This window comes from Anser cygnoides, chromosome 4 (assembly GCF_040182565.1).
Source record: "Anser cygnoides isolate HZ-2024a breed goose chromosome 4, Taihu_goose_T2T_genome, whole genome shotgun sequence".
NCBI lineage: Eukaryota > Metazoa > Chordata > Aves > Anseriformes > Anatidae > Anser > Anser cygnoides.
Window position 1 is genome coordinate 54,718,627 of NC_089876.1, and position 24,376 is coordinate 54,743,002.

The 24,376-nt window shown below is 38.2% G+C and overlaps 1 protein-coding gene across 7 annotated transcripts in view; it reads left to right on the forward strand.

Moving 5' to 3' along the window:
* The window catches only part of GALNTL6 (polypeptide N-acetylgalactosaminyltransferase like 6), a 497,378-nt gene that overhangs the window by 410,097 nt on the left and 62,905 nt on the right, over positions 1–24,376 (forward strand). For 6 of the 7 annotated variants that reach the window (XM_066996154.1, XM_066996156.1, XM_066996157.1 and 3 more), the window contains exons 5-6: positions 3,627–3,812; positions 9,503–9,686. In XM_066996154.1, the coding sequence (XP_066852255.1) occupies positions 3,627–3,812; positions 9,503–9,686 (370 nt within the window). The remainder of the gene's footprint in view (positions 1–3,626; positions 3,813–9,502; positions 9,687–24,376) is intronic. The other variant, XM_066996158.1, reaches the window with a different exon arrangement.

Below are 24,376 nucleotides of genomic sequence, written 5' to 3' on the forward strand. Positions count from 1 at the left end.
AGGGTGTATTTAGAATTCTGTGTGAACAAGATGTGCAATTTTTACCTCTTATTTGTATACCTCTTACTTGTGAGTAGTTCTTTGAATCACAGGGAGAAAATAATAAAATGAAAGTATCTGAAAACAATGTTGGGGCACGTAATTCTGGCATCAAAAGATGTGCTGTCTGTTTTAATGCAGTTCTTTACAAATCAAATGATATTCTGTCTGAAATGTGTGAAGAGCTATTTGAAGGAAATGGAGGAAGAAGATGGTGTAGTGAACTCTTGTTTGTTGTACAGAATTTCAGCCATCATTCTGGCCTAAGATAAAATATTAACAATGCGAAAGATCTCTTTTCCTGAGTTTGCAAGGAACCTGAAGCAATGAAGGAACAGTATGAACTATCATTGTTTCCATGGGGTTCAAGCTCAGATACAACTGATGACAATCAAATTATATTATTCATTTATTTCATTATTTAGCAATTGATATAAGAACAGAAAAGAATGTAGCATAGTATGGCCGTGTACATCATCTCTCTCTGAAGTGTTTTCTTGAAGAGATGGGCTTTCAGAATTTGCTCATTGGAAGATGTGCAAGGAATGAAATGAAGTCCTTTGAGCAAGGCTGGGTACACAGCTGAATTTCACTGAATTTATTTGGCCCAAGGCAAGTGATAACAGTCAAGAGTGCATGTGAAGATAGCATTTGTGTGTGTTTGTTTAAGCATCAGTGGATATTCAAATTGGGTACTTGCAAGGGCTTTAACTTAGTTGTTGTGACACCTGAGTAAAGGTCCAGTTCAGGCTTGCCTTGAATTTGTAAATAGGGAACAGAGAGCTTACCCCCACCAGGAACAACTTAGATTGTTTAAGCTCCTGCTTCTGTCCATCAAGGGGATGAGGAGCTGCCTTGGTAGCTGCCTTCACATACACAGGGGGAATTTGCCAGCCTGTGAGCCAGCTCACGGGAAATGGTAAAGCACTCGCACCTGGTGCAGAGCCCGGCTGAGCTACGTAGTAGGATCCTCTGATCAGCCAGTCTCATCAGTGAACCACCTCTGAGGGCAGACAGGTAAAGATGGAGGATGTGCACATAGCCAAGCTGTTAAGTGCTTGCTGGCCTAGTTGGAGAGCTCTGTTCAGGCTGGGTCACCTGAATCTTTTTGTTAGTTGTCTGTGCAGTATGCAGCAATGTGGTCACCTTCTTGGCTGGGCAGGCCATGCACGGGTCAGTGTAAAAATCTGAAGATTTGTGGGTGCAAGAGATCACAGGGGAAAGGGTTAGATGACCTTAGAGTACTACAGGACATTTTCACAGTGTCTCAGGACTAAAAGAAGCCACAGTACCTAACAGATTAGATTTGCTCTACTTTGGAAGTAAGTAATATCCTGTCATTTTGAGAGACTTTCATTTTTCATGGCCATAAGATGATGCGATTTACAGTGGGAAAAAAATCCAGATTGACAGCCCTAACAGATTTTCTTATATTTCCTGCAAGGACTCTTTGTATCTTTGTTTTTAAGGTCTATTTCCCTTCTTCTATATTCCTGCACTATGGGAATAACCTCAATGGAGCTCATAAAAACAGCAAAACAGGTCAATAAATATATGCTTTAGACAGTCTTGCACATGGGCACAAAATGATCTAAGACTTGATTTAACCTCAGGCCAGTCATGATAGTGAATTGTAGCTGGTACCTAAAATGAGTCAGAGTGGCATACAGCCCTTGTCATGTGAGTATGGTTGGGCATACAAAGATCATCATTCAAAGACACAGTGCATCTCTTGTCATTGTGACTGCTGGGGGATTGTGTTGTTTTTTTATTGAGGTATGTAACTAGCGAAATGGGATGAAAAAGGGATGCCGCTGCTTCTCTTATTTCAGAATGAAATCTGAGAATTTTCCAATCAGCCATGGAGTAGAAGACAAAAACATTTGATGTTTATCTGAATGTCATTCTTTACTTTTTGGAATAAGGTCTCAGACTTGGCCCTTAACATATTTCTCTGACTTCTCACAATCATCCTAGGAGGACTTGTTCACGACACTTGTTTACTACTTGATCTAATACTTCTCCCGGGTAGTACTATGAACACAAAGCACTCTTGACTCAGTAGCTCTCCAAAGTATTCCGTTTCTCCCTCCCGAAGCTCACAGCTTGTTCTGCAATTCTTGTCAATTCTCTGATGGTTCCCAGGTCTCAAGCCTCTCCCTTGTCAGTGTGAGCATACATTGATATTCAGTTCAGAGAAGTATCCCATACAGTATTCTCCTATTAAATGCATATAACTTGTCCCTGCTGCTCTGGATTTGCCAGCAGCATGTCAACAATTCAATGTTTTCTACTCCTCCTGATCTACGGGTAGATTTAGAAAGTCTTGTGTGTTGATCTGCTAGGAAGTAGAGGAGCAGAGACAAGAAGGAGCATGAGCAGGAAGCTGTGTTTCAGTAGAGCTTAATTTTACTTTAACACAAGATCCTGTATTCCCTGTACTGTGACTTGTTTGTTTGTTGCCTTTAAATCTTTGTGTCAGCATTATACACTTGAGGGTACTGCTGAAGAAGTCCCTTCTGGTAGTCCATAACAAACTTCTTGCAATCAATAACGATGTCGGGTCTGGATCAAAGCCTGTATTGACTGACCACACAAGTCCAAACAATAAAGTAGGTGATATAAGAAGCAATCATAACCTGGCAAACCTATTTCAGTGAGATTTAGTTTGCAACTCCTAGCATCACTAAATGTGGCACATCAACAGTTTTCATTACTGGAGGCTATGCTTTTCTCTCCTTATTTGTCTTGCCAAAGAAGTTATCAAACTTTTCCAAAGTAATGAATCTGACATGCTGAGGTGTTATATCGAAGGCAAAATATCAGTGTTTCTGTTGTAGATGTATTTAGGAAGAGCCAAAACTATAGGTTGTGGTGTTTTGTTTGTTTCTTGTTAGTGGTGGTGTTTGATTTGGGGTTTTATAGTTCTTAGTGTCCGTTTCTAGTCAGAATAAAAGAAGTTCCCGAAGGTGCTGTTTTGTGATACAAACAGCTAGGTTATGCAGATAAGAGAATCTATCAAATGCTCTACATTTGCAGCTTAATTTTATTAGGACGTCAGCTGTCCATTTGCTTCACACTGGTATCCAACTATTATGATCTTCCTTCATGTCTGTTTCCCTTCCCATTACAGAAACAATCTAATAATGCTAGTTTAATGGTTACTTTTTAAAAATTGCTTTCCGTGCGTATTTCTTCATAATTAGTTGATAATAGGAAGCCCACTTGGAAAGGACACCGTTTATAAAACAGTATGCCAGAATGTTTATCTGGCCTTGGGCTGCAGGAACCAGAGGATGTATGAATATCCTGCAGTTGTTTTGGCCACGATTATATCGCGGATGGCAGGTTGCCAGTAGCAACTGCAGTAAAAGGTCCAGAGTGTCAGTGTCTTCCTCTGGGTGATAAAACAGAGAACATTTGCACTTTCCGAACTGCCTCACAGAGGATTTGTGGCAGATTTTGGAGGTCTTGAAGAGACAGGAGACGGAAGTGGATAAGCTGCTTGCAGGTTGTATGCCAACCTATCCTTCTGTTGGCTCCTCCAGGCTTGGCACCACTGACGCTTTTTTTGCCCTTCTTTCTAGAACATTTAAAAGAGAAGCTGGAGGAATACATGGTCCGTTTTGCCAAAGTGAGGATTGTACGTACCAAGAAACGAGAAGGGCTCATTCGAACCAGACTGCTAGGAGCCTCGCTGGCTAGAGGAGAAGTCTTGACATTTCTGGATTCCCATTGCGAAGTCAACGTGAATTGGCTGCCTCCCTTGCTTAGTAAGTGTGCGAGTGTTCATCACCCACTAAAACTGCAGCATTCAGCATAGCTTAAGCAATCAAAACTGTGTCCCACAATAAAAAGGACATACAATGTATAAAAGTGTTTAGAGCTGCTCTGCAATGTCTGAAGAGTCAGTATGATAGAGAACTCAGAGAAAACTGAGCAGCTCAATTTTATGTTGTTGTTGGGTTTGTTTGTTTGTTTTTGCGGCAGAACTAGCGAAAATTTGAAGTATCACTTTGGCCTATTACAGTTGCGTTTTATTTTATTATTACTACTACTAAGCAAGCTACTAAATCTAGTATTATGCCATGCCCTTACTATACACCTGAGAACTTTAGTTATGCAGGTATCATACTGCTTCTTAGTCTTCCACATTCCATTAAAACAGCTTTTGCTGTAAATGTATCTAGGACCTCGGAGTTAAATTCAATAACAACTGCATTCGCAAGAGAAAGCTCAGAGAGAATGATTAGCTATTGACTGCTTTGCTGGAATCTGGCTGCAGCCAGCAAAGCTCCATTAGTCAAAGGAATGGAAGGAATCAATTGTAGTCTAGGATTTCACTCAGGAAGCAGTAGTCTCCTTTTCTGTACACCTGACTACACGCAAAGCATATGTGCTTTGCAGTGCATTTTTTTTCCAAACAAAACCAAATAAAACTTCTGAATTTGTTGTTAAAGAAATTTGTATTATTTAAATGGATATGTCACAAGTATAAGACAAGATAGTGTTTCATCAACTAATGGTTATTGTTTCTTGAATGTTGTTCCTAGGCTAGGTTTGGCCATACAATAAGCTAATAAAACATTTAGAGCCAAGAAGAGGGCACTGTTTGGGTAATGAACTATCACTTGAGACAAAAAAAAAAAAAAAAAAAAAGTAGTAACTAGTTTTCTTTCAGAACAATAACAGGAGAATCTACAAAATTCTGAATTTACATCCTTTCTATCTTCCATATCAATTTACAAATCCAGACTATCCCCGTGTTACCACAATGTCCTTAATCACACGATCAGCATTTTTAAAAGTAACCTCACTATCTTCATGTGAAGCCCAAGTGACATAAAGGAGCAGAAGGAAATACAAGTTTCAACAAGCTTTCCACAAGCAGCTTTGACAGATAGCTGTTAAACACTGTGGAGTGTACATATACATATACTGTACATATACAGTTTTCCTCTGCTTTCTAATTTTGTCTGAAGGTTCATAATACATCACCATAATGTAAAAAATTCAGGAAGACTCTCACTCTTGTCTGCTGGAACCTTTTGCTAAATTGTTGCAGATTAGATATAGCCCTTCTGTTTTGCTAGTTTAGACATGGGAAAATTGCAATTGCGAAATCAGTTCCTTTTCTTGCTTTCTTGTCTGAAGTGAAGATACAGGTAGCTGGGTTTGACCCCATAAAAGCTTTAAACAGAATGATCACAAAGAATTCATAATTGCAGTTAGATTCAGTTGGGTATTGAACTGATGACCACAACCCCCGGCTTCAAGCAAGAAAACTGGAAAGATGAGAGAAGCTTCATCAGGGACCAAGACCCAGTTCTCCTCAGCTCTCAATGCAATTTGATCTCTCTCGTTCCCTTTTAGTGGAAATACCCTTAGTTAACCAGCTAGAGGATCTGGAAAATAATCTTGAGGAACACAGGAGCCCAAGGTCAATAGGCTTTATTTTGAAAGAAAAAAAAAAAAACATTACATGAGGAAGGACAAATAGAGAATGATCACACAGCTAATATACTTAAGAATGCCTTGTGCCCTGTTTTCTGAAAGGGAAGAGAGAATTGCTCTGAACCATTAGGGGGCAAATATTTACTATCTGGAAATTGGATGACATGTGGCTGTTAGTAATAGTAAAATTGGTGGCTTTTTTTGTTTTGTTTTTTCTTTGTCTAGTTTTTAAAGTGTTTATCTTAAGATTTGTCTTATGTTTCAATCAGCACTGCATTTGAATGAATGTCATTCAAGGAAACCAAAACAGAGTCTATAATGGGTACTTACTGTTTTGAAGCTGGCCCTATTTTATCTATGATTTTATTGTTTTTTTTTTGGTCAAGAATAGTGAAAAGTCCTCAAAAAGGACTTTTCAACCCAATACTGTAATGAAGACTGTCAGTCTTCACTGAGAGCAGCAGTGTTCTGCACTGCTCAGAGCAGTGGCAAACAGCTTTTCTCAAAATGAGATCTTGCAAGTTAGAGGATAGAAAAAAAGAAAGAAAAACAAAAACAAAAAAAAAGCAATCACTTAAAGCCAGGTCTCAAAGTTATTTAGGCATCTAATTTACATTTTAAGAATTGGCTATCACTTTTTAGACCAAAGAAAACCTAGTTATTTCAGTACTTGTTAGGTATCTAAATACTTCTAAGGAGATCAGCCATAGGTGTTTTCTGTGAATATATATATATATTCCTTTCAGTTGCAGTCCTTTGTTGTTGGTTTTTTTGTTGTTGTTTTCCTAAAAACAGGTGCAAAATGGCTTTTCTTTATTTTCTTTAATCTTTATTTAGTTTATTTGGTTAGCTTAAACAGCATTCTAAACTGAGATAAGCCACTCCAAAACTGAGATCTGAGGGAGTTTTGCCTGATGTTCACAGAGCAGGCAGCTGCAATCATGTAAAAATGTTGGCAAACACAGCTGTTTGTTATCACTCCTCAGTAATATAAAGCCAGCAGAGAGAAAGTTGTGATTTGAGCTCCAGCTGCAGTATTTGAGTCCAGTGTAGTGAAGAATCCCAGTTATCACGGGTTCAAGGAAAGAAACTGAGGAGCAAACCAGCTGAAAGATGCAGGCACATCTTTCTTTCTGCTGATGTTGCTGCAGAAGTAGGAGGAGAGGGGAGATGGAAACACAGATCAATAGTGCTATAGGCTACCAAAGCCAGGTTTGTCAAAACAGGTATTTTTTTTTCCTGACCAAGAATTAAAATTACATCATGCTTAGCAAGTTACCAAGACACCTGCTAGCCATAGCTATCCGTCTCCACGATGTTATACTTGATAACGTTACTTGCCAGTGGGGAAGACTTAAGAGCGCAAATGCTCATGACAAGTCAGATAACATGAAATAACTTGTTGAGCTACTCAGATGTCACCATCCATAATTCCATACATAAATACAAAAATAAGATTATTTGCAAAGTAGTATTGTTTCTTAAATCGGGCCAATTTGAAACAAGCACTCAAAATTAAAGGAGTGCACCTTTCTCTTAAAGACAGAACCTAAATTTTTTTTAGGTAGTGGCTTATCCAACATTGAAAACTTCTGCTTACTACCACATACATACACTCTGCTTGATAATAAAATTGCTGAATCCAAATATGTACATATAATTGCTTAAAATTTCAATAGCGAAAACTGAGCAGTGTACCCTCTTAATCCCAGGCCTTCTCTCAAATCTGAAAGATTTTTACACGTATGATGATGCTTATGTCTGCTTTTCCCTGTTTCTGCAACATATTTGCATTGAAATACGGTGTGGACATTTTCAGACAGATAGGAATTTGTGAGAGGATGAGGAAGCTGTAAAACACTTCCTGTGCCTTTCAGTTTTGTACATTAGGAGCAGGTGGGATAAAGAGCAGCTTGTGGCAAAGGCAGCAGCATGTTCACATCTATAAAAGTATGATATAAGTACTCTTGTGGAAAGTAAGCTGCCTGTACAGCCCTTTTTTCTGTTTCCTGAATTTATACTGGGGCTACATTTAAGCCTGAGAAGTATGCAAAATTCAGTATTTTAGGCATACCAAAAGAAACATTGAGGCTGAATGTTTTATTACTCTGCCTTTTGGTGTACAACTACATAATTTAACAGCCTGGTTTCATCAAAAGTCAATATCTTCATATGGCACATCATCATCTCTGAAACATTTTAAGGGATGAGAAGTGTAAGTTTTGCAGATACCCCAAGACCAGGCATGTAAGCATCGTCTTACTTGCAAAAATCTTGCAGAGTTTTAGGAAGGAAGACTAGGCTTGAGTGTGAGCCCTGCTCAAACAGTTGTCTTCCTGGCTATCTCTGCTTGGGACTTGGAGGTTTCCAGTCCTCCAGTCTATTTTAAGCTCTTGAAGATCAAGAGAAGGATGTCAGTATATTATGAGTCTACCTTTGACCTACTCCAGCCAAATCAACCCCATTTAGTTTCTCTCCTCTAATCAGTTTAGAAAGGGGCGATCAGAGGCAGATTATTATAAGCCCCGTAACTATTAGCAGGACCATCACAGGAAAGAGATTATGTAAAAATGACTTTACATAATGATTACAGGTAGCACTACACAGTGTACCGGTGAATACAATTATATTTGGCAATAGGAACAGTAATGCAGCCATTATGTTTCAGAAGAGTTTCTTAGAATTTTGTGAGAGTCTGGACATTAAATTTATTTCACTACTAAAGGATTAGGGTGTAAAAACCTGCTGAACTTCCAGGCACAGCAATTTCTCACTAGCAGTCAGTATTGTTCCCCTATTTGGACAGTCTCTTAAGAATAGCTGAGAATAAATATGAAAGCTACAGAAGTTAGCTAAAATATATGTATTTTTTTCATTTCAGTCCTTCAGAAGCACGGAAACAAAATCTATATTATTAATAATACCACCAATATTTCCTGCCTTCTGATCCAAATGTTCATTCCACACTCAGCCCTCTGATTATTTTTTTGGGGATATTTTCAAGCACTAGTGAAATCTAACCCTTAAAAAAAAGTTTTTCACATAGACACAGAAAAAATTATTACATTGTTTAGAAAATCTGGGCTATCATTTGGAGAAAAAGCTTTACTGTAGTTGGAGTTTTGAGATCTTGTTTTTTTCACAGATAGTCTTTCTCCTGTCCTTTCATGCCAACACAGCTACAAATTTTCCCTGTACCTCCTCACTTCAGTACATTATTCTTCTGCCTAATTCATGCAGTTGGCATATCTTCTTTCCTGCTGTTTCTTTTCTGTGGAGCTCTAAGGTATTTAGCACTAAGATTCACCAAAGGCAGACTCAGGCCCACCCTGCTTTTATATTAGAGATGAGAATTTGATTTAATCTCACAGTTCTAATTTTTTTTTTTAAGCCAACTGAAACTGCTCGCTTTATAAAACAGGTGAGTAGGAATAATACCGTGAGGCCCTCTTTGTATCTCCAAGAAAGGTACAAAAAATGGACACTAGCCCTGTTTTGTTCCCAGCATTGGAGTTTGCCTTTAATTTGTAGCATTTGATCTCAGAGCTGATGGACACTAGTGCTACAGGAACAGAGGCTGAATGGTTGCGAGGTCTGAGATTCACATTTGGGAACACAAATCTCTCTCTCAGGAGCTTGCCGTACACGCTCCCCACAGCTGAAGGAGTATTTTTATATTTTGCTTGCTGGCTCGTTCCATAGCTGACAGATTGGGGACAGCTCGGAGTAGCAAAGTGGCAGAGATATAGATGACTGGACTCCTGTGGGTCTCACAGGGATATGCCTCCCTTTAAAGAACTGTAAATGCTTCTAATCATTGCCTAACTGCATTAAGTCCACTTTAGATAAAGGTTTGATACAGATTTGAAAAATGAAATGATTTGGGGGCCATGGGGAGCGAAGCAAGCAATCTTCAAACATCAAAAAACCTGTGGGATTCACTTTGCAGTAATATGACAGATGGCTTGACTAGACATGCCATTTCCTATTTTCTACTTTCATTTTTCAGACCAGATTGCACTAAACCACAAAACCATCGTGTGTCCTATGATCGATGTCATTGACCACAATCACTTTGGCTACGAGGCACAGGCGGGGGATGCCATGCGAGGAGCTTTTGACTGGGAAATGTACTACAAAAGAATCCCGATTCCTCCAGAGCTCCAGAGAGCTGATCCCAGCGACCCCTTTGAGTAAGTAGCAATAAAGGGGAGAGTGGGAACATGAAGCAGAACAAGCAAAGAAGGCAGCTGTAGCAGAAGAAGCCAAGCCCAGGAATTTCCTTGTAGGCTGTACTAATTAAAGGTAGTAAAAGCAAGCAGCTATAAACTTCAAAACTGGGGAAAAGATCAGGGCAACCAGTTGCCAAATTCACAAGCCGTGGTTAGAAACACTTCCTGAGCTCTTCTGGCCCAGTGGTTGTGTGAAAAAGAAACAGACTCATACGTGCAGTTAAGAGAAAGTATTGGCATTGAGCAAAGAATGAATATGACTACAATTATTCTCATTATTCCACAGAACACATTCTGAAAATATTTTAGTTATGTTTTCTTTGCTGAAGATTGATGCAATACATGTATCAATCGCTGAGCCTACATTCTGGCAATAGATGCTTTGTTTATGGCTGGTGATACTGCTATTGTATGTGTTCCTGTAATTTCAGCACAGGACTGCCAAACCTGGACAGTGTCAAGCTGATTTGTAAATAATTTTTTACAAGCCAGCCTCTGATCCCAATATTATATAGATCAGCTCATTCACAAGAATGATCTTCTACTCTTCATAAAATTAGATCCTTTTTTTTGACTTTCTTTTTTTTTAATTTTCATGTAAGGATCAGATGGGGTTAATCCTCATCAGCAGAGAGGACAGGCAGCCAGACATGGTTCAACATGGTTGAGTCTCTAGGTCTCTCATGCAGCATGCATCTCAGCAGGACTGGCAGTGAGACTTGCTTTGATGCTCATGACTGTCTGAAATGCCATGCTGCAGATTTTGGCTGTTTAAAAACTCAGCATTTTCCCCTCCCCAAACAAAACCTGGAAACAATAGCAACAGAAAACCTGTGTCTCTGTCTCAGAGTCTGCACTGTTTGAAAGCAATGGATCCGATTCACTTAGAATATGACCCGTATCTTCAGGGAATGACCAGCCCTTGTACATCAGGAAAAAAATAGGTGATTGCAGCATTATGTGGGCTTGTTTTCATTATTCTGCTCGCTGCTTTTTACTTATTCCCATCTAGGCACATCAGTCTTAATCTTGCTTTTTTAAGTGCTGATGAAGTGCTTTCCATCAGCTGCCAATGTGACGACTGTACAGCATGGATGTAGTGAATGCATTCTCAGTGCTCTGGAGTTGCTAGTCTTCCTGGTCCTCTGAAAAGTTGTAATTTCTTGCCACTTACTGAAAGTCACCTAGCATATCCTATAATTTGGTTCAGCATTCAAACTTTGTGTATAACTAAAAGTTATACTGCTAGTGCAAACTATCATCTGTTTCGCACATTTGCAGTTTGTTGTATTCATCTTTCAAAGACAAGAGAGGCCTGAAGAGGAGATACTCATAGGAAGTTTTATAGAAGAGACAGGGCTTCGTGCACTACAGAGCAGATGAGGCAATTTTCATGAGCTGTTGTTGGGACCATCGTGGCAGCAGTTGGTACCCAGCTTGCTTTGCCTGCGTATGTAAGATGCAGAGATAAATGGCTTCACAAGGAACAACATATAGGACAGTGTGACCTATAAATCCCTTGTAATTTGATTCTTCCTGATTCTTACATAAATCAAGGAGAGTCTTCCTTTGTTTTCCCCGTGACAAGATCCGCATCAGAGGTATGCAGGTTGAAAAGCAGTACCGTACAGGGAACCACTCTGTGCACCCTGCATGTGGGAACAGGATTGAAGGCTGGCTGAGCTAGGACAATCTGTTTGCTCAAAAGTACCCTCTGTCTAAAATGGCAATAGCAGAAGTGTGTTTAATGATCGGTATTTTTGCTTAGTTGAGGAATTATTTTCTAATTGAAAGTCAGTACTACTTTTCTCTTAGGGCCTTCTTTGTTGACACCTCGGGCTTTTAATACCTTGCTTACAACAAATAAGGTAAATGTTACAGAACACGTGTTTAGATATCAGTAACTTAATTGACCAAGGCAGCTTCTATGGAATTAAAGAGGCAGAACAGTTTTTCTTTAGGTGCATATACACTATAGCTAGAAATGGCTTCAACCAGCACCATAATTATTGTGTCACTATTTTGTAAGCAGTAGGGATATTTTTTTAAAGGTAAATATTTTGCTATTGGTAGTCTAATAGCCCCGTTTCTTGCTAACAGCATTAGATCTGAGCTGATCCTTAATGAACTGGAAAATTGCCAGAGTTTTTAGTAAAACACCAGCAAATAATGGGTATGTGAATCAAAAATTGTGCTGATGAGTTTTCCCCTTACATAAAATGCTAGCCCAGTATTTGTGTAAAGCAGAAAGGTTACATTAGCCTTAATGTACATAAAAACAGATCAAAATGAAGAAGACCTAAGAGTGGTTGTTGTATTATATGTGCGGTATATTTGCTTTCCATCTGCACATGATCAAAATCCTGCTGCAGTGGGCATCAGCAGGATTTGCTTTTGGCACAACAAACTGAAGGGTTGTCAGGTAGGCTTTTGTTGTGACAATAGTATGGAGCTTACCAAACTCCCGTGCCAGCTGAGCTAACATTTCTGGAATTAATTTTTCCTTGCCCCCCCCCCCCCCCCCCCCCCCCAATCCAGAGTCTAAATCAGTGAACTCCTTGTTGATTTCCCTTTTCACGTGCCATGGAAACAACAGAAGTGTTATATAGTATTCAACTGATTTGTCACACTTAGGGTTCATCACAGTTGGCCATAGTGATTTTTCTCTTTTGATGCACATACACCTCCACAATACATTCTGAAGGGGACTTCATACAGTTTCCCTTTGATGCATTTAGGGCTGAGTACCAGGCACAGAGCAAATTGGTTCTGCTGTATTGTGGGAAGTGGTCTTTGTAAGATAAATGTGGAATCATCACCATGTTACAGTGGTGGTTCAGTGTCTTGAACCCAGGTTCACTATCATTCAGCAAAATGTGAGATGACTTGGGAAGTGTTCTTTCAGTTTGTAAATGGGGAGAACCAGAGATCTTTACATCCTTTGTTGCAAAGTTCTCTTGCACTGGCTTGTTTCTGTGCTATGGTAGAGGTTTGGGGCATTGCTTGTATGCTCTGATGTTTCTCTTTCTGTGGTGCAAAACACTCTAGTCTCTGGAGAAGTTTGCCTAACCCAAGCAGTTGCTACTTAAACTAATAGGGTAACCTTGTTGCTATAATGGACTGTGATATACAGCATGTCAGTTTATGTGATTTAATAGCCTGTCTGGGCTAAAAGCTCTGTGGAAGTTTAACACGGGGGTTTGATATGCTCAAGCCTGCTAGGGATGACTGCTCTTTATTTCCTGGCAGCAGTTACATAACATCAATTCATGTTATCTTGTGCCCTGTCTGAAATAAGGCATCAGTGTCCATTGGTGCCAGCAGCAGCATATTCCTAACCAGACAAGAAAGCATCAAAAATTCATCTCAAAAAAAAAAAGGGGGGGGGGGGGGGAAAGCATAATAGATTCTATACATATTATAGCACAAATTGAATAGGATAGGAGAGGGCTGCACAGCTCTTCAGAGCAGTTTTGTGGAGGTGTAGGTTTATGATACAGGAGAGAGGGAAAGGTGCAGGTGAAACCTAATATTGCTCTGGAACTGCAAGTCAGGACGGCGATGAGAGGAGTGTTGTGCCACTCACTGGTACCAAGACTTCCAGCACCTACATGAGAAAGTTAGTTGGTTTTTGGTATATGAGTACTCCTTGACTACTCTTTGACAATTTCTTTCTGTAATGGTTTCTTTGCCTTCTGATATAGATCTGTCATCTCCAGACCTCCCTGAAGGGAGATGAAACTGGAGAATCATGTAATTCTAGCAAAGGACCAGAACAATAGTTTGGCAAATACTTTGCTAGCCAACGAATTAGAATCAGCTTTGTAACCTTTGATGAGACATTTTAGTTCTTTGTACTCAGTTTCCCATTTGTAAAATAGGAATAGAAATGCTTCACCATCCCACGGCTACTTGTAAAAATACAAGGATACAATGCTACTTTTACAAGGGTACAAGTGTGGCAAAAGTTATAGGACTGAGGTTTCACAGTAGTAAGGGCCATTCATTCATTATGGATGTACTTTTAGTGAAATTTTGGATGTGCTCAAGGAATGTAATTAGGCGTTCAGTACATTGTTCTCTTCCCTTGTATAATAGATGCTCAGCCTTGGATATAACATAGGACCTTAATGTGGTCAGTTGTGTGTTAGATTGCTTGGCACTTTCTGTTGATTTACATATCTAAAATCATATTATTACTATGTAAGCTGTTGTCAGATTGCTCTTTTATTTGAATTTGATATAATCTATTTTAGAAATACTCTTTTTTTTCTGCAGTTCCTTATTCTCAGTATTTATATGTACTTTTAACAACATGTTGGTGCAAATAAAGTCTTTGCTAAAGACCATGTTTCAAATCTGACAAGTACTTTTACAATTTTACGATCATTTTCTGAAGTTTAGAAAGTGCTATGGACAATGATTTCTGTTCTATAGCTCCCAGTGCTTTATAGTCTGTGTCTTTTCTGGCTGATTTCTGCCTATAAACATATTCATAAAACCTCTCACAACCAGAAACAATCATCTATTTTTTTAGAGCTTGAGTGTAATCTACGGTTTTGAACTGTGCTACAGGAATGTTTGATGCAAAGGCGTTATTCTACAGAAAAGCAGTTGCCAACCAGTGTGAGTCTGTGCAATTTAAGGTCTTGATTTATTGTTTTGACAGACTGTGGTTTATAGAGGACTGGTAGCAGAGATAACAATATATTTTACAAACTCCTCTCCACCTATGGCCCCATGAAATTTTCAGATTTTTTTCAGTGAAAAGTGCTAACAACGATGCATACTATTTATGTATGAAGATCTGAATATTCCATTACTTTCTCCTGCCTTTGGTGGGATTTCAGTGTAGAGCTTCTGTACAAGCAGTACATTTTCTCCAAAGGCCAGTTCAGGAGAATTCTACGGAAGAGTGCAATGTTTCAGAATAAAAAAAAATAAAAATCAAGAATCACATCTGCTGCTGGTATCATTTTTCTAACCTCACGAGAATCACATGGCACTTATTTGAGTCTTACATGCTGGTTGAATTGGATAGACCCAGTCTGGATGCACAACTTTCCACTTAAACGTTGTTTGGGGCTCATGCACCCCAAGGCAAAAAGGGACCAAATCTTGTTCATAGACTTGATGCTGCAATGCTAAAGTAGCTATGTTTTTTCTGCTTCTGTGGAAACTCTTATGTTAATATTTCTTTTACACTTGGACTTTGTGTTTAGCATAAAAACATAAATATCTTGAATGTAATGTTTCTAGAGCTGTTAGCCTGCTACTTCCCACAAATATTAACTTTAGAGGTTGATAGTCTATATGCCCATATGCTAGGGCAGATTCGTAGAGTGGGTCACCAAAACTACCAGTAATTAGAAAACTAAGTAGTTTCTGGACATGAATTTAATATTTCTTTACATAAAAAAGACTGGGGTGGTAGCCAAGAAGAAGACAGAGGTATGTTGCTTAATGCATTCAGGCGACCTACTTAAAGCTATCAATATGCTATTGATACAGATGACTTGGCTTTCAAAATTATAAAATCCCATCTGAACAATTTTCAGTGATGAAGAAGAAGTCACCCTTTTGAAGTAATTATTTTTAAGTGTGTATTTTCAAGTATTTTTTCTAGAACTTTCATCTAGAATTTGGTGACACCTATTGGTACTACTACACAGAAAATGAATGTCCCTCTCTTATATTTTGTAGTGTTTACCTAGTGTTTATCTGCTCCTAACGTTGGGAGCAACCTCTGCATCTGCTGCCATTTCTGCTTGTTTGAGCTCATTGGTGGTTGTTTTTTTAGAGAATGATCTATTGCTGTCTTAAGTCTCAGCTTAGTCCATATCTGTGCTACAGCTGCTCCCAACACAAGATTAAAACCAATGACTGATTTTGTTAGACCCCTCACAGTGCCAAACAGCTTCCAAATATGTACATTAAAGCAAGTTCTGTATGTGTTCATTGACTCAAGTTACTATTATGGGCCAGGATGTGCATTGTGAGGGTCATTTTGCCTGTAATGTACAAGATCTGCCAGAAGCTCCACAGTAGCACAGTGTTTCTCTTCCTTTCTTCTGCAATGCTGATGGTTCTTGGAATTAAATATGGTACAGAAACATCTTCACCTGCCGATATATACCTTCTGATTTTTTGTCTATATAGCCTAATTCTGACTGTCCAGCTATCTTGACATAGGATCACCTTAGTCCTGGGGATGAAGAGATATCTCTGATGTCCACTTTGAAGAAATTGAGCTGCTAATGCAGTACATGCAGGAAGCATGAAAAGAAGAGGCTAGGAAGAAATGTCAGGAAGTCTCCTACTTTGTCCTGTTAACCTCTCCCCCCTATTTGTAGCATTACAAATAGACTAGCCTCCTTTTAAAAACCCCAGTCATGCGGAGTCTCAATAAATTGCCCAGACAATTTATTATATAGCCAGTGTTACAGTACTATTCTTATTTATAATAGTTAACCAGAAATTTCCTTGTCATGGCTTTAACTCCCCTCTATTTTGTCCTGAACACTGTACACTGGGAGAACACCTTTTTGAACACTAGTGTCAGATTAGTTCACTGTTCATTTTCAAATAAATTACCTTGTTTTTTTCAGTCTCTCTTAATAAGTCATGTTTTCTACGTCTCTGATGATTATCTTTGCTCTCCTCTGGACTCTTTCCATTTAGCCTGTAACACTGAAAGCAGATACTGCACCAGCCAAAGCCTTATCATTTCCTAGTAGAGCAGGTGGGTGGCTTTACCTGTCTCAGAGACTGTGTTCCTATTTACATTTCCTCGACAATGTTGATTCATAACAGGCTCGTGTTCTGGTGTAACCTCCACATCGTTTTCTGCAGAACTGGTATCAATCCAAGTGTTCATCATCCTCCTCTTGTAATTCAGATTTTACCTTTTTGAAGGCAAGGCATTTGCCTTCATATCTGTTTAAAGTTCCATGGCCAAAAAGGTGATGTGTCTTCATAATCCCTAGTTCAGTGATGCTTTATACTTAAACATTTTTACTTTTATCTTTTTTTTTTGGCCTTCGTTTCTTTACTTTTCCAGCTTGTCAAGAGTTTGAATTCTGTTTAACCTTCCAGCTACTTTAAATCTAGTGCACTGTTATTTGTGCTCTATTTGAGGTTCTTGCAAATGGCAAACTCTGCTCTAGATCCAGATTGTAAAAATGGCAGGATTCAAGATGTATGATGTCTCCAGGTTTCAGCAATACATCCAGTGGTTCTTCCATTTTCCCAGTCAAAAACAGAACAGGTGCAGGTACCACCTCTGTGTCTCTGGAAAATCTATTTTATTCAGAAGCCATGCTTCCAGCCGTGCAAACCTGTATAAATCATCTAATGATCCCAGTAAAAATTGGTAAGCCTTATGAATATGTCTTAAAACTCTGAGAGGCTCTGAGCACCACGTGTTTCATGCATTGTGAGTCCTACACACAGGATTTCCTCCATGAGCTCTAGATGGCATCAGATTTACAGCACAATGTCAGCTGGCTCTTCAGGTCCCTTTTCAGATCAGAGATCAGGATCTAGAAGCTCGTGGGCACATGTTCCAAACTGATGCAGAAAGGCAAAAAACTGCATTCAAAAAGCTGCATTTAAAACCCTACGGATGAGGAGCGCTGGATGCGCGTTTTTAATGAAATACTGAACTGAATCAGGTGCAGGACAATGTTTGCAGGTACTGCCTAAGGACAAATTCCTTTCTGATGTTGGGTTATAGGTGGTTGCTTTTTACTTATGGCTATCAGCAGTTTTTGCACCTCTCTGACAGACATTATGTCTAGTCCATGTTTCTGTAGTTTTTAACTCGCAGTTATTTGTGAATCTGATCACTTATTTGACATTGATCTGAAAAAAAGAGAGTTAATGCAAATTTTGTTTAAATATCAGGAGAGTTCAATATGGGTATTGACATGATGTGGGTCTTAGAACTAAGACAAGCACAATCACATTCTGAATTATCCCCAGACATTCTAGCAGCTGTTTTCTTTTCATCTAAGTAGCTGCAAGACGAGTTTTGTCAAGAGGTGAAGGCAAATGCCTCCAGCAGTCATTGAGGTAAAAATTATTATAAACACCCCAAATTTTGCTGTGCTAGTTTATTTATAAAATGCTGTGCATATCTTTTGATAGACCAGGAATAAATGAGGCTCACAAGAATTGGCATTTGTTGTTCCATAAATTGCCAAGTCAGTGTCCTTCACTGGGGAACAAGGTTCATATCTCAGCTTTGCACATTTCTAAAAATACCTGTTTCTATTGTGGGGATCCCTTCAAGTCAGTAATTCAATAATTTTGAAAATCAACACTTCTGATGTTTTCTATTGTCAGCTTGGTGTGGGGGTGTTGTTTTCAGTGCTGGAGAGGTGCTGTAGGTGCTTAAATTGCACGAGTCAATTTGCCCACGACAGAGAATGAGGTGCCTGCAAGGAAAGAGGATATGCCACTCCCCACTCTCTTCTGGTTCTCAAGCAGAAAGATTAGCTGATTCTGCAGAACCTACCTGTTTTCTTTTGTGCTAGGCCAAGTCACCACTCTGTTTTCCCAAGAGTACAAATGACCTGTGGACATGCAGTGAATTAGGAGTGGAAGAGATGGTGATAAGCCAGGAGCACAGCAGGGAAACACCAGCAACGTTTTTGCCTTTTGGAGGATTGTGAACATGCAAAGGACCTCTCAGAGTACCAGAGGAAAAGGTAAACAGCAGGGGAAGAAAGTAGTTTGGAGCAGTATTTTCAACCCATTGTCTTGGGGACCTCAGGGTAGTGGTTTCTAAGAGACTCACTGAAGGCAGGAAAGGAAAAGTAAAGTTACTGAGTTCTCACCCCACAGGAAATGTTTTTGGTGCCCAGATTGCTTCTTTGCAATATGTTTTTGTGCTTAGCCCATTTTGCAGTGATTCTTTTTGACAGAATGACAGTTTAAATAGCAAAACTGTTCAAAGCACAATCTTTGTTTGTTCCTGACTTGTTCAAAGGGCATTCAGGAAAGAAGAATAGTCCTTTGTTATAGGTTGCCTGTCTGTGCAGTTGTAGTTACAATATATATAATTAGTTTCAGTGTTATAATTAAGTCGATATAGCTAAATCATGTGGGCTCTATTATTTCAGTGTTGCTCTTACTTGGCCTTAAATCAAGCAGCATAAACAAAACAATGACTTTAAAGTTCCAACTACTTTCCCTAAATTTTATATTATGAATTTTATATTGTAATTGCTTGCATTTCCATTTCTGCTAAGCAGAGATATTATTATTATTCTGTATCAGAGAGATGATAGGAGACATTATTGCATTTTTTGTAAATCGTAAAATACTATCGCTATTGCAGCCAATTCCAGTATTAGTTTCTATAATGATAATTTAATAGATTCGTATTTTTTTGATGCCAAAACAGGATATTGTGACTATCTTGATGGAAGTGTTTTAAGAACATTCATTTATTTGCTGGAAGGTAATTAAATGCTTGTAATTTCTGTAGGCATAAAAGGACTCAAAGCTTGTCAAAATAGGGGTATTTGGATGACTGGCACTACATGTTTCTTTATACTGGTATGTTTTTAATGTTGTGCAACAGAATACTGATCAAGCTTCTTTTTTTTCTTTTTTTTTTTTTTTTTTTTTGAGATGCTCAACAGCACATGGTCTACTTTAAGGAAATGTCTTATGATTACATGTTTAATTTTCCGTCTTTTCCCTTTTGTTAGTATTTTCTTGAATATGAAAGTTTCCTAAACGCTGTGGGCACAGCTGACCACAGACTGTAAGAATGGCTTTGGCAAGGCTGATAGATGGGCCTTAACTGCGTACAGATTTCACCCGTCTCATCTAATACTTATTAAGAAATCTAACCTTGGTTAAATTGTATTATACAAAACTTCAATTGGATGACGGACGGTCAAATAGCTGTTTTCTGCAGTAATTACTGGACTTACATCTCCACCTACTGGCTGATGGGGCAAATTCCCATTTGAAAGTCAGTTTTATTGCAATCCAAGTTGTTTTTAATACTGTAAGGAAAGTTTTTACAGATAAATCATTTACAGACACAATTTTAAGGGAAAGTTTGTTCAAAGCTATTTAGCTGTGTATGTAATTAAGACACTGACTTCAAACTCACTGACCTATGCATATTAGCCTTGGTCTTAATAAAGAAAATAAGACAAGATTTTAAGTGAGGAAAAAATTAAAAAATGCATTTAAACCCACCTACAGATCCTTTTTGTGGGAACATGTGAGTACATCCAAGAGCCAAGAACACAGTAGACCTCTAGGAAGTTATTGCTATATAACCCAATAAAGCTGAAGAGAATAACAAGAATGATTATAATTAGGCTCTAAGAGAAATGAATTAAAGAAATAGAAAAATCTGTTCTAACAAGGTTCTCCGGCAAGGTTCACAGGGTGATTATCAGTGTTGACATGCAACAACAACAAAATCGCAGTTCAGGCATTAGCAAAGAGAAAAGGCTGAAATTTAATACCAAAAAGTACAAAGTCAAAGTGGACAGATAATGAGAATGTCTTTTGGAGTGGATTTCGTCCATTGGTAACAGTAAAACAGGAGAAATACTATTTGTAAAAGCAGCTCGTAACAGCAACTCTCCGGTGTGATAACAGCTGTGGAAGGGCAAATGCAGTCCTGGAGCTTGTTTTGCCATAGCCCGTGGCCCTTCAAGGTTACAGAGTATTTCAGAATCTCAGAGAGCCCCTGCTCCTGTTCCTCACAAGTTAGGGAATAATCTCCTCTTAGCCCAGAATGAAATCTGACATGCTTCTGCTGTTTTTTAGACACAGCAACCTTTTTCTTCTTTCCCTGGGGAGAACATAGAATAAACAGACACAAAATTACAGCATAGGGTGTTCATTTATACCTTAATTTATACCAAAGGCTTTGTTTTCTGTTCTGTTTTCAAACATCAAGTTTCTGGCTTCAGGAAGCTTCCTACTAAGGATACATGGGTAAAATCTAAGTAATTGTGAGGAATATTAAGAACCCAAGCTCCCTAGTACTCATTTCTAGGTGAAATTAGAGATGTGCTGCTTGGGCAGAGTCATACTAACTCTCCTATGCACACACTTTTCATTTTACAGAGACTCGGTCTGGGTCAGATGCCCTATCAGGTGCATCTACGAAGTCATATGAGCCATTTAGAATTAAGTATCTATTTCTACAGAAGCTCATGTTAAACAGTGCTAGAATTGAGATGCTAGATGAAGTAGGTTTCCTCTAAATTCTTCTGCTCTGATCAATTTCTTTACAACAGTTACAGAAATGAAGCAAAACAGAAGCATGTCCTGAATGGAAAAACAGCTATTACCCATCTGGAAAACAAATTTTCCAGAAATATGGAAGACAACTGAAAGAAGCTTAAAAGACACTTTGCTCTGTATCTGTAAATAATAGGCACTAGTAGAAATATTATTTACAGAGTAAGACAATGGCTATAGTTCTCAAGATGGTGGGTTTTTGAGTGGTTTCATTAATTTTGAAACAATTTAACTAGTAAATTTCTGCATATTATGACATTCTAGACATAATAGAGAATCCAAAATACTCCCAGAGCAGAACTGAATCAGAAAGACATGGAGTTAAATCCATTAAGCAAGACTGGTGGGCTTCCTGTAACTTGACAGCAATAGAGTTGATACCTCTCAAATCTCTGAAAAGGCTGGTCTTTCTGGAAATGAATTGTACGTACCTAAGCAGCCAGGTTGTTTAAACATATGTGATCTATCAGATTTACTCCTGCTCTGTCTCTAAAGACAAATTAGCTTTCATTTTGATGGGTTTCTTCCTTTTCTCATAGAATTCCAGATTCATAATTCCTCTGATTATTCTGGCACAGCTCTGTGATAAGTTTCATTTTTCCTTTTTTCTGAAAATAGTTGGCCAGATTTGTATGCAGTCTCATACTGCATGTGATCTTCAGCAGCGCTAGTGATCTGTACCTGCTGAAAAGATCTCCATTGATAGATCTTAAACTTGTATTTTGCCTTTCCAAAGCTTATCTGATACTTCTTGCATCCATTCTTGAACAATCTGACCTTGCATATCTCAGGTATTTGGAACAACTATTACTGCAAAATTTCAAATGATTTAGTCTTGGTTCTGATGAAGCAATGGGCAGAAGATGTGCAGGAGAGCACTGAGATGAGATGTATTTGAAACGTTTCCGTAGAACTTGGATGTTTCTTTTCCAATACTTGAGTCCATTTTCATTCAGTAAGTGTTGATGGTTTTTTACTTTCTCTAATGAAGCTTGAAATTAACAGCGTTTTGTTTACTTTCTTATTTGCAGCAACATCATTGATAGTAATATCATGGCACTGGGAATAGTTCTTGCAAAGCTGGAGGACAGAAGTGAAAATTATTTTGGATAGGCCCTGTATACATATAACTACTATTTAATATTTCTATATTTAGAATGCTGTTTGTTTAGGGGAAGACAATCCACGTGAATCAGAGATACAAATTATTTTGACTCTGAACTCTTTGGTAGCACCACTTTAACTTAACACAGATGCAGTTTTATTAAAAAACTCAACTAAACATAAAATATTTATTTTTCTTATTGTGATTTGCATAGCATAGAAAAATACTTTTAAAAAAGGAAGAATTATAGCAGTTCATTAATCTGATTTTTTTTTTTAAATCATTCATGATTTTAAAAACATATTGTACTGGTAAGCAAGATTTTAGTAAGTAGATTTTACCAGCTGGAAGTATGGTAGGAGATGAGCAGCATTTTGGTATTGAAAACACACCCTGAGATTTCTGGTGTCCTTGTATATTTGGTGTCTGTTTAAATAAACCCAGTGTTAACCATAAGGTCAGAGTCTGTTAATACTTGCTTTGGAGAATTCTGTCTTTCTGAGCCTTTTTTTTCCTTTGTCTATTTTTTGGTCACTGTAAGAGTGAAGTTAACAGTATATACTTCCTTACAGAGATACGTTAGTAATGGAAAAAATAGGTGTTTGTAATCCATTTTTCAAAGTTAGGTATTTGAGTCTGAAAAATGTACTGTTTTGGAAATTCTCTTGTTGGGACTCAATAAAGAAGCAAAAAATCTGTAGACGAGAACAACAGCTAGATCGGTAGTAACTCATCCCAGTGTCAGAGCAGGACTGGTAACTGAAGTGCTGTCAGATTTGTTAGCTAAAATAAACCTCTGGGGATTTTCATGACAGCTTTCCTTTCTGCACATTTGATATTCCATATTTCTGAATTATTCAGCATTGCTGCTGCTAAGTCAGGTAGTGTCTCTGGAGTGTAATTATCTTAGCGATGGTTAAAAACAGGAAAAAAGAAATGTCCCAATTATATATTCATTGTTTTTTGAATACTTGGAACAGTAGTTTCAAATACCAACTGTAGTTCACAGGAACCTGAAAGCAGGACTGGGAAACCCTGGAGAAGATATTGTCATCTCATTGAAGTTAATACCAAGCAGGGCAAAAATTAAACATTCCAAGATATGCAAAACCAAATAGACTTAAACTAATTGTGAAATGTGATCTGTTCTAGGACAGTCACTTCTCCATGTGCCAAGTGTTTTAGTTGTTGGTTTTCCAAGCCTCACCTTTTATTTTATGGAAATTAAAATTAAATCAGTTCTTACCAACCTAATACTGAGAATATTTAGCTGGCTTTTGATCTACTGCTTTTTTAGCTGGAGCCATGTTCTGCTAAAATGCACTGACGTTTCAGGACGGGGAACTTGAGAAGCATTTGATTAGGTATCTAGGTGTCTTAATATTTGTCTCATGGCAAATTAGAGTATTCCCAGACAGTTTCCTTTCAATTTGACTAGGCTGGCTTAGCTAAAAAATCATTGTTCTTCTTGGCAATCATAACGTATTTCTAATCTATAGTAAAAAATGTACTCTCAGGTATCCAGAACACATAACCTCTGTCTTGGCCATGAGTAAGCTGTATGGGAGAAATAGGCTTTGCTGCTGGTCCGCTGTACAGTGGCAAATGAACCCAGTTTTTCTTTTTTCCTTTAAGTCTGATACTGATAACTGACTGTCTGGTACTGATAACTTTCATCTGACACTGATAACTGTGTCAGATGAAATGAACCCTTGAGCTAATGTCCAAAAGACCATGAACACCCTTCAGTAATTTTTTTTTTACTCTAGATTGAAACAAAGTTTTAAGAAATGAAATCAGAAATTTATTTTGTTAATTCCAAGAACACTAAGTGAAAAGAAATTACTTTTTGTTTGTTTGATCTTTCACTGGGAGCTTTTAAATATGATCTTTCTTAAAAGGTTTTGTTTGAATCACAAGTTCTAGTGAGTGTCTTATCAAAGCTTCCTACTGAAGGAGAAGGAAACTAATATTGAATTTAATCGGTGAAGCAAAGAACAAGCTTCTTACTAGAGAATCATGTGTCAAAGCTAGGAAAAGAGCAAAATTCAGCATGATAACTGTAGGTATCTGTCTGTCTAGACAAAAGACTTAGACATTCTGGATTTGGGGTCATTTTCATATTTTGAACTGTTGTTACACCTACGGTATTGAGGAAAGAAATAGTGCTTTCCCTCTGGAATACAGGACTGAAAGGGCTCTGCTCTTTCTTATTCCTGATTGTCACTGGTACTGTGTCTGCTTTTTGAAGCTCTCTGCATTT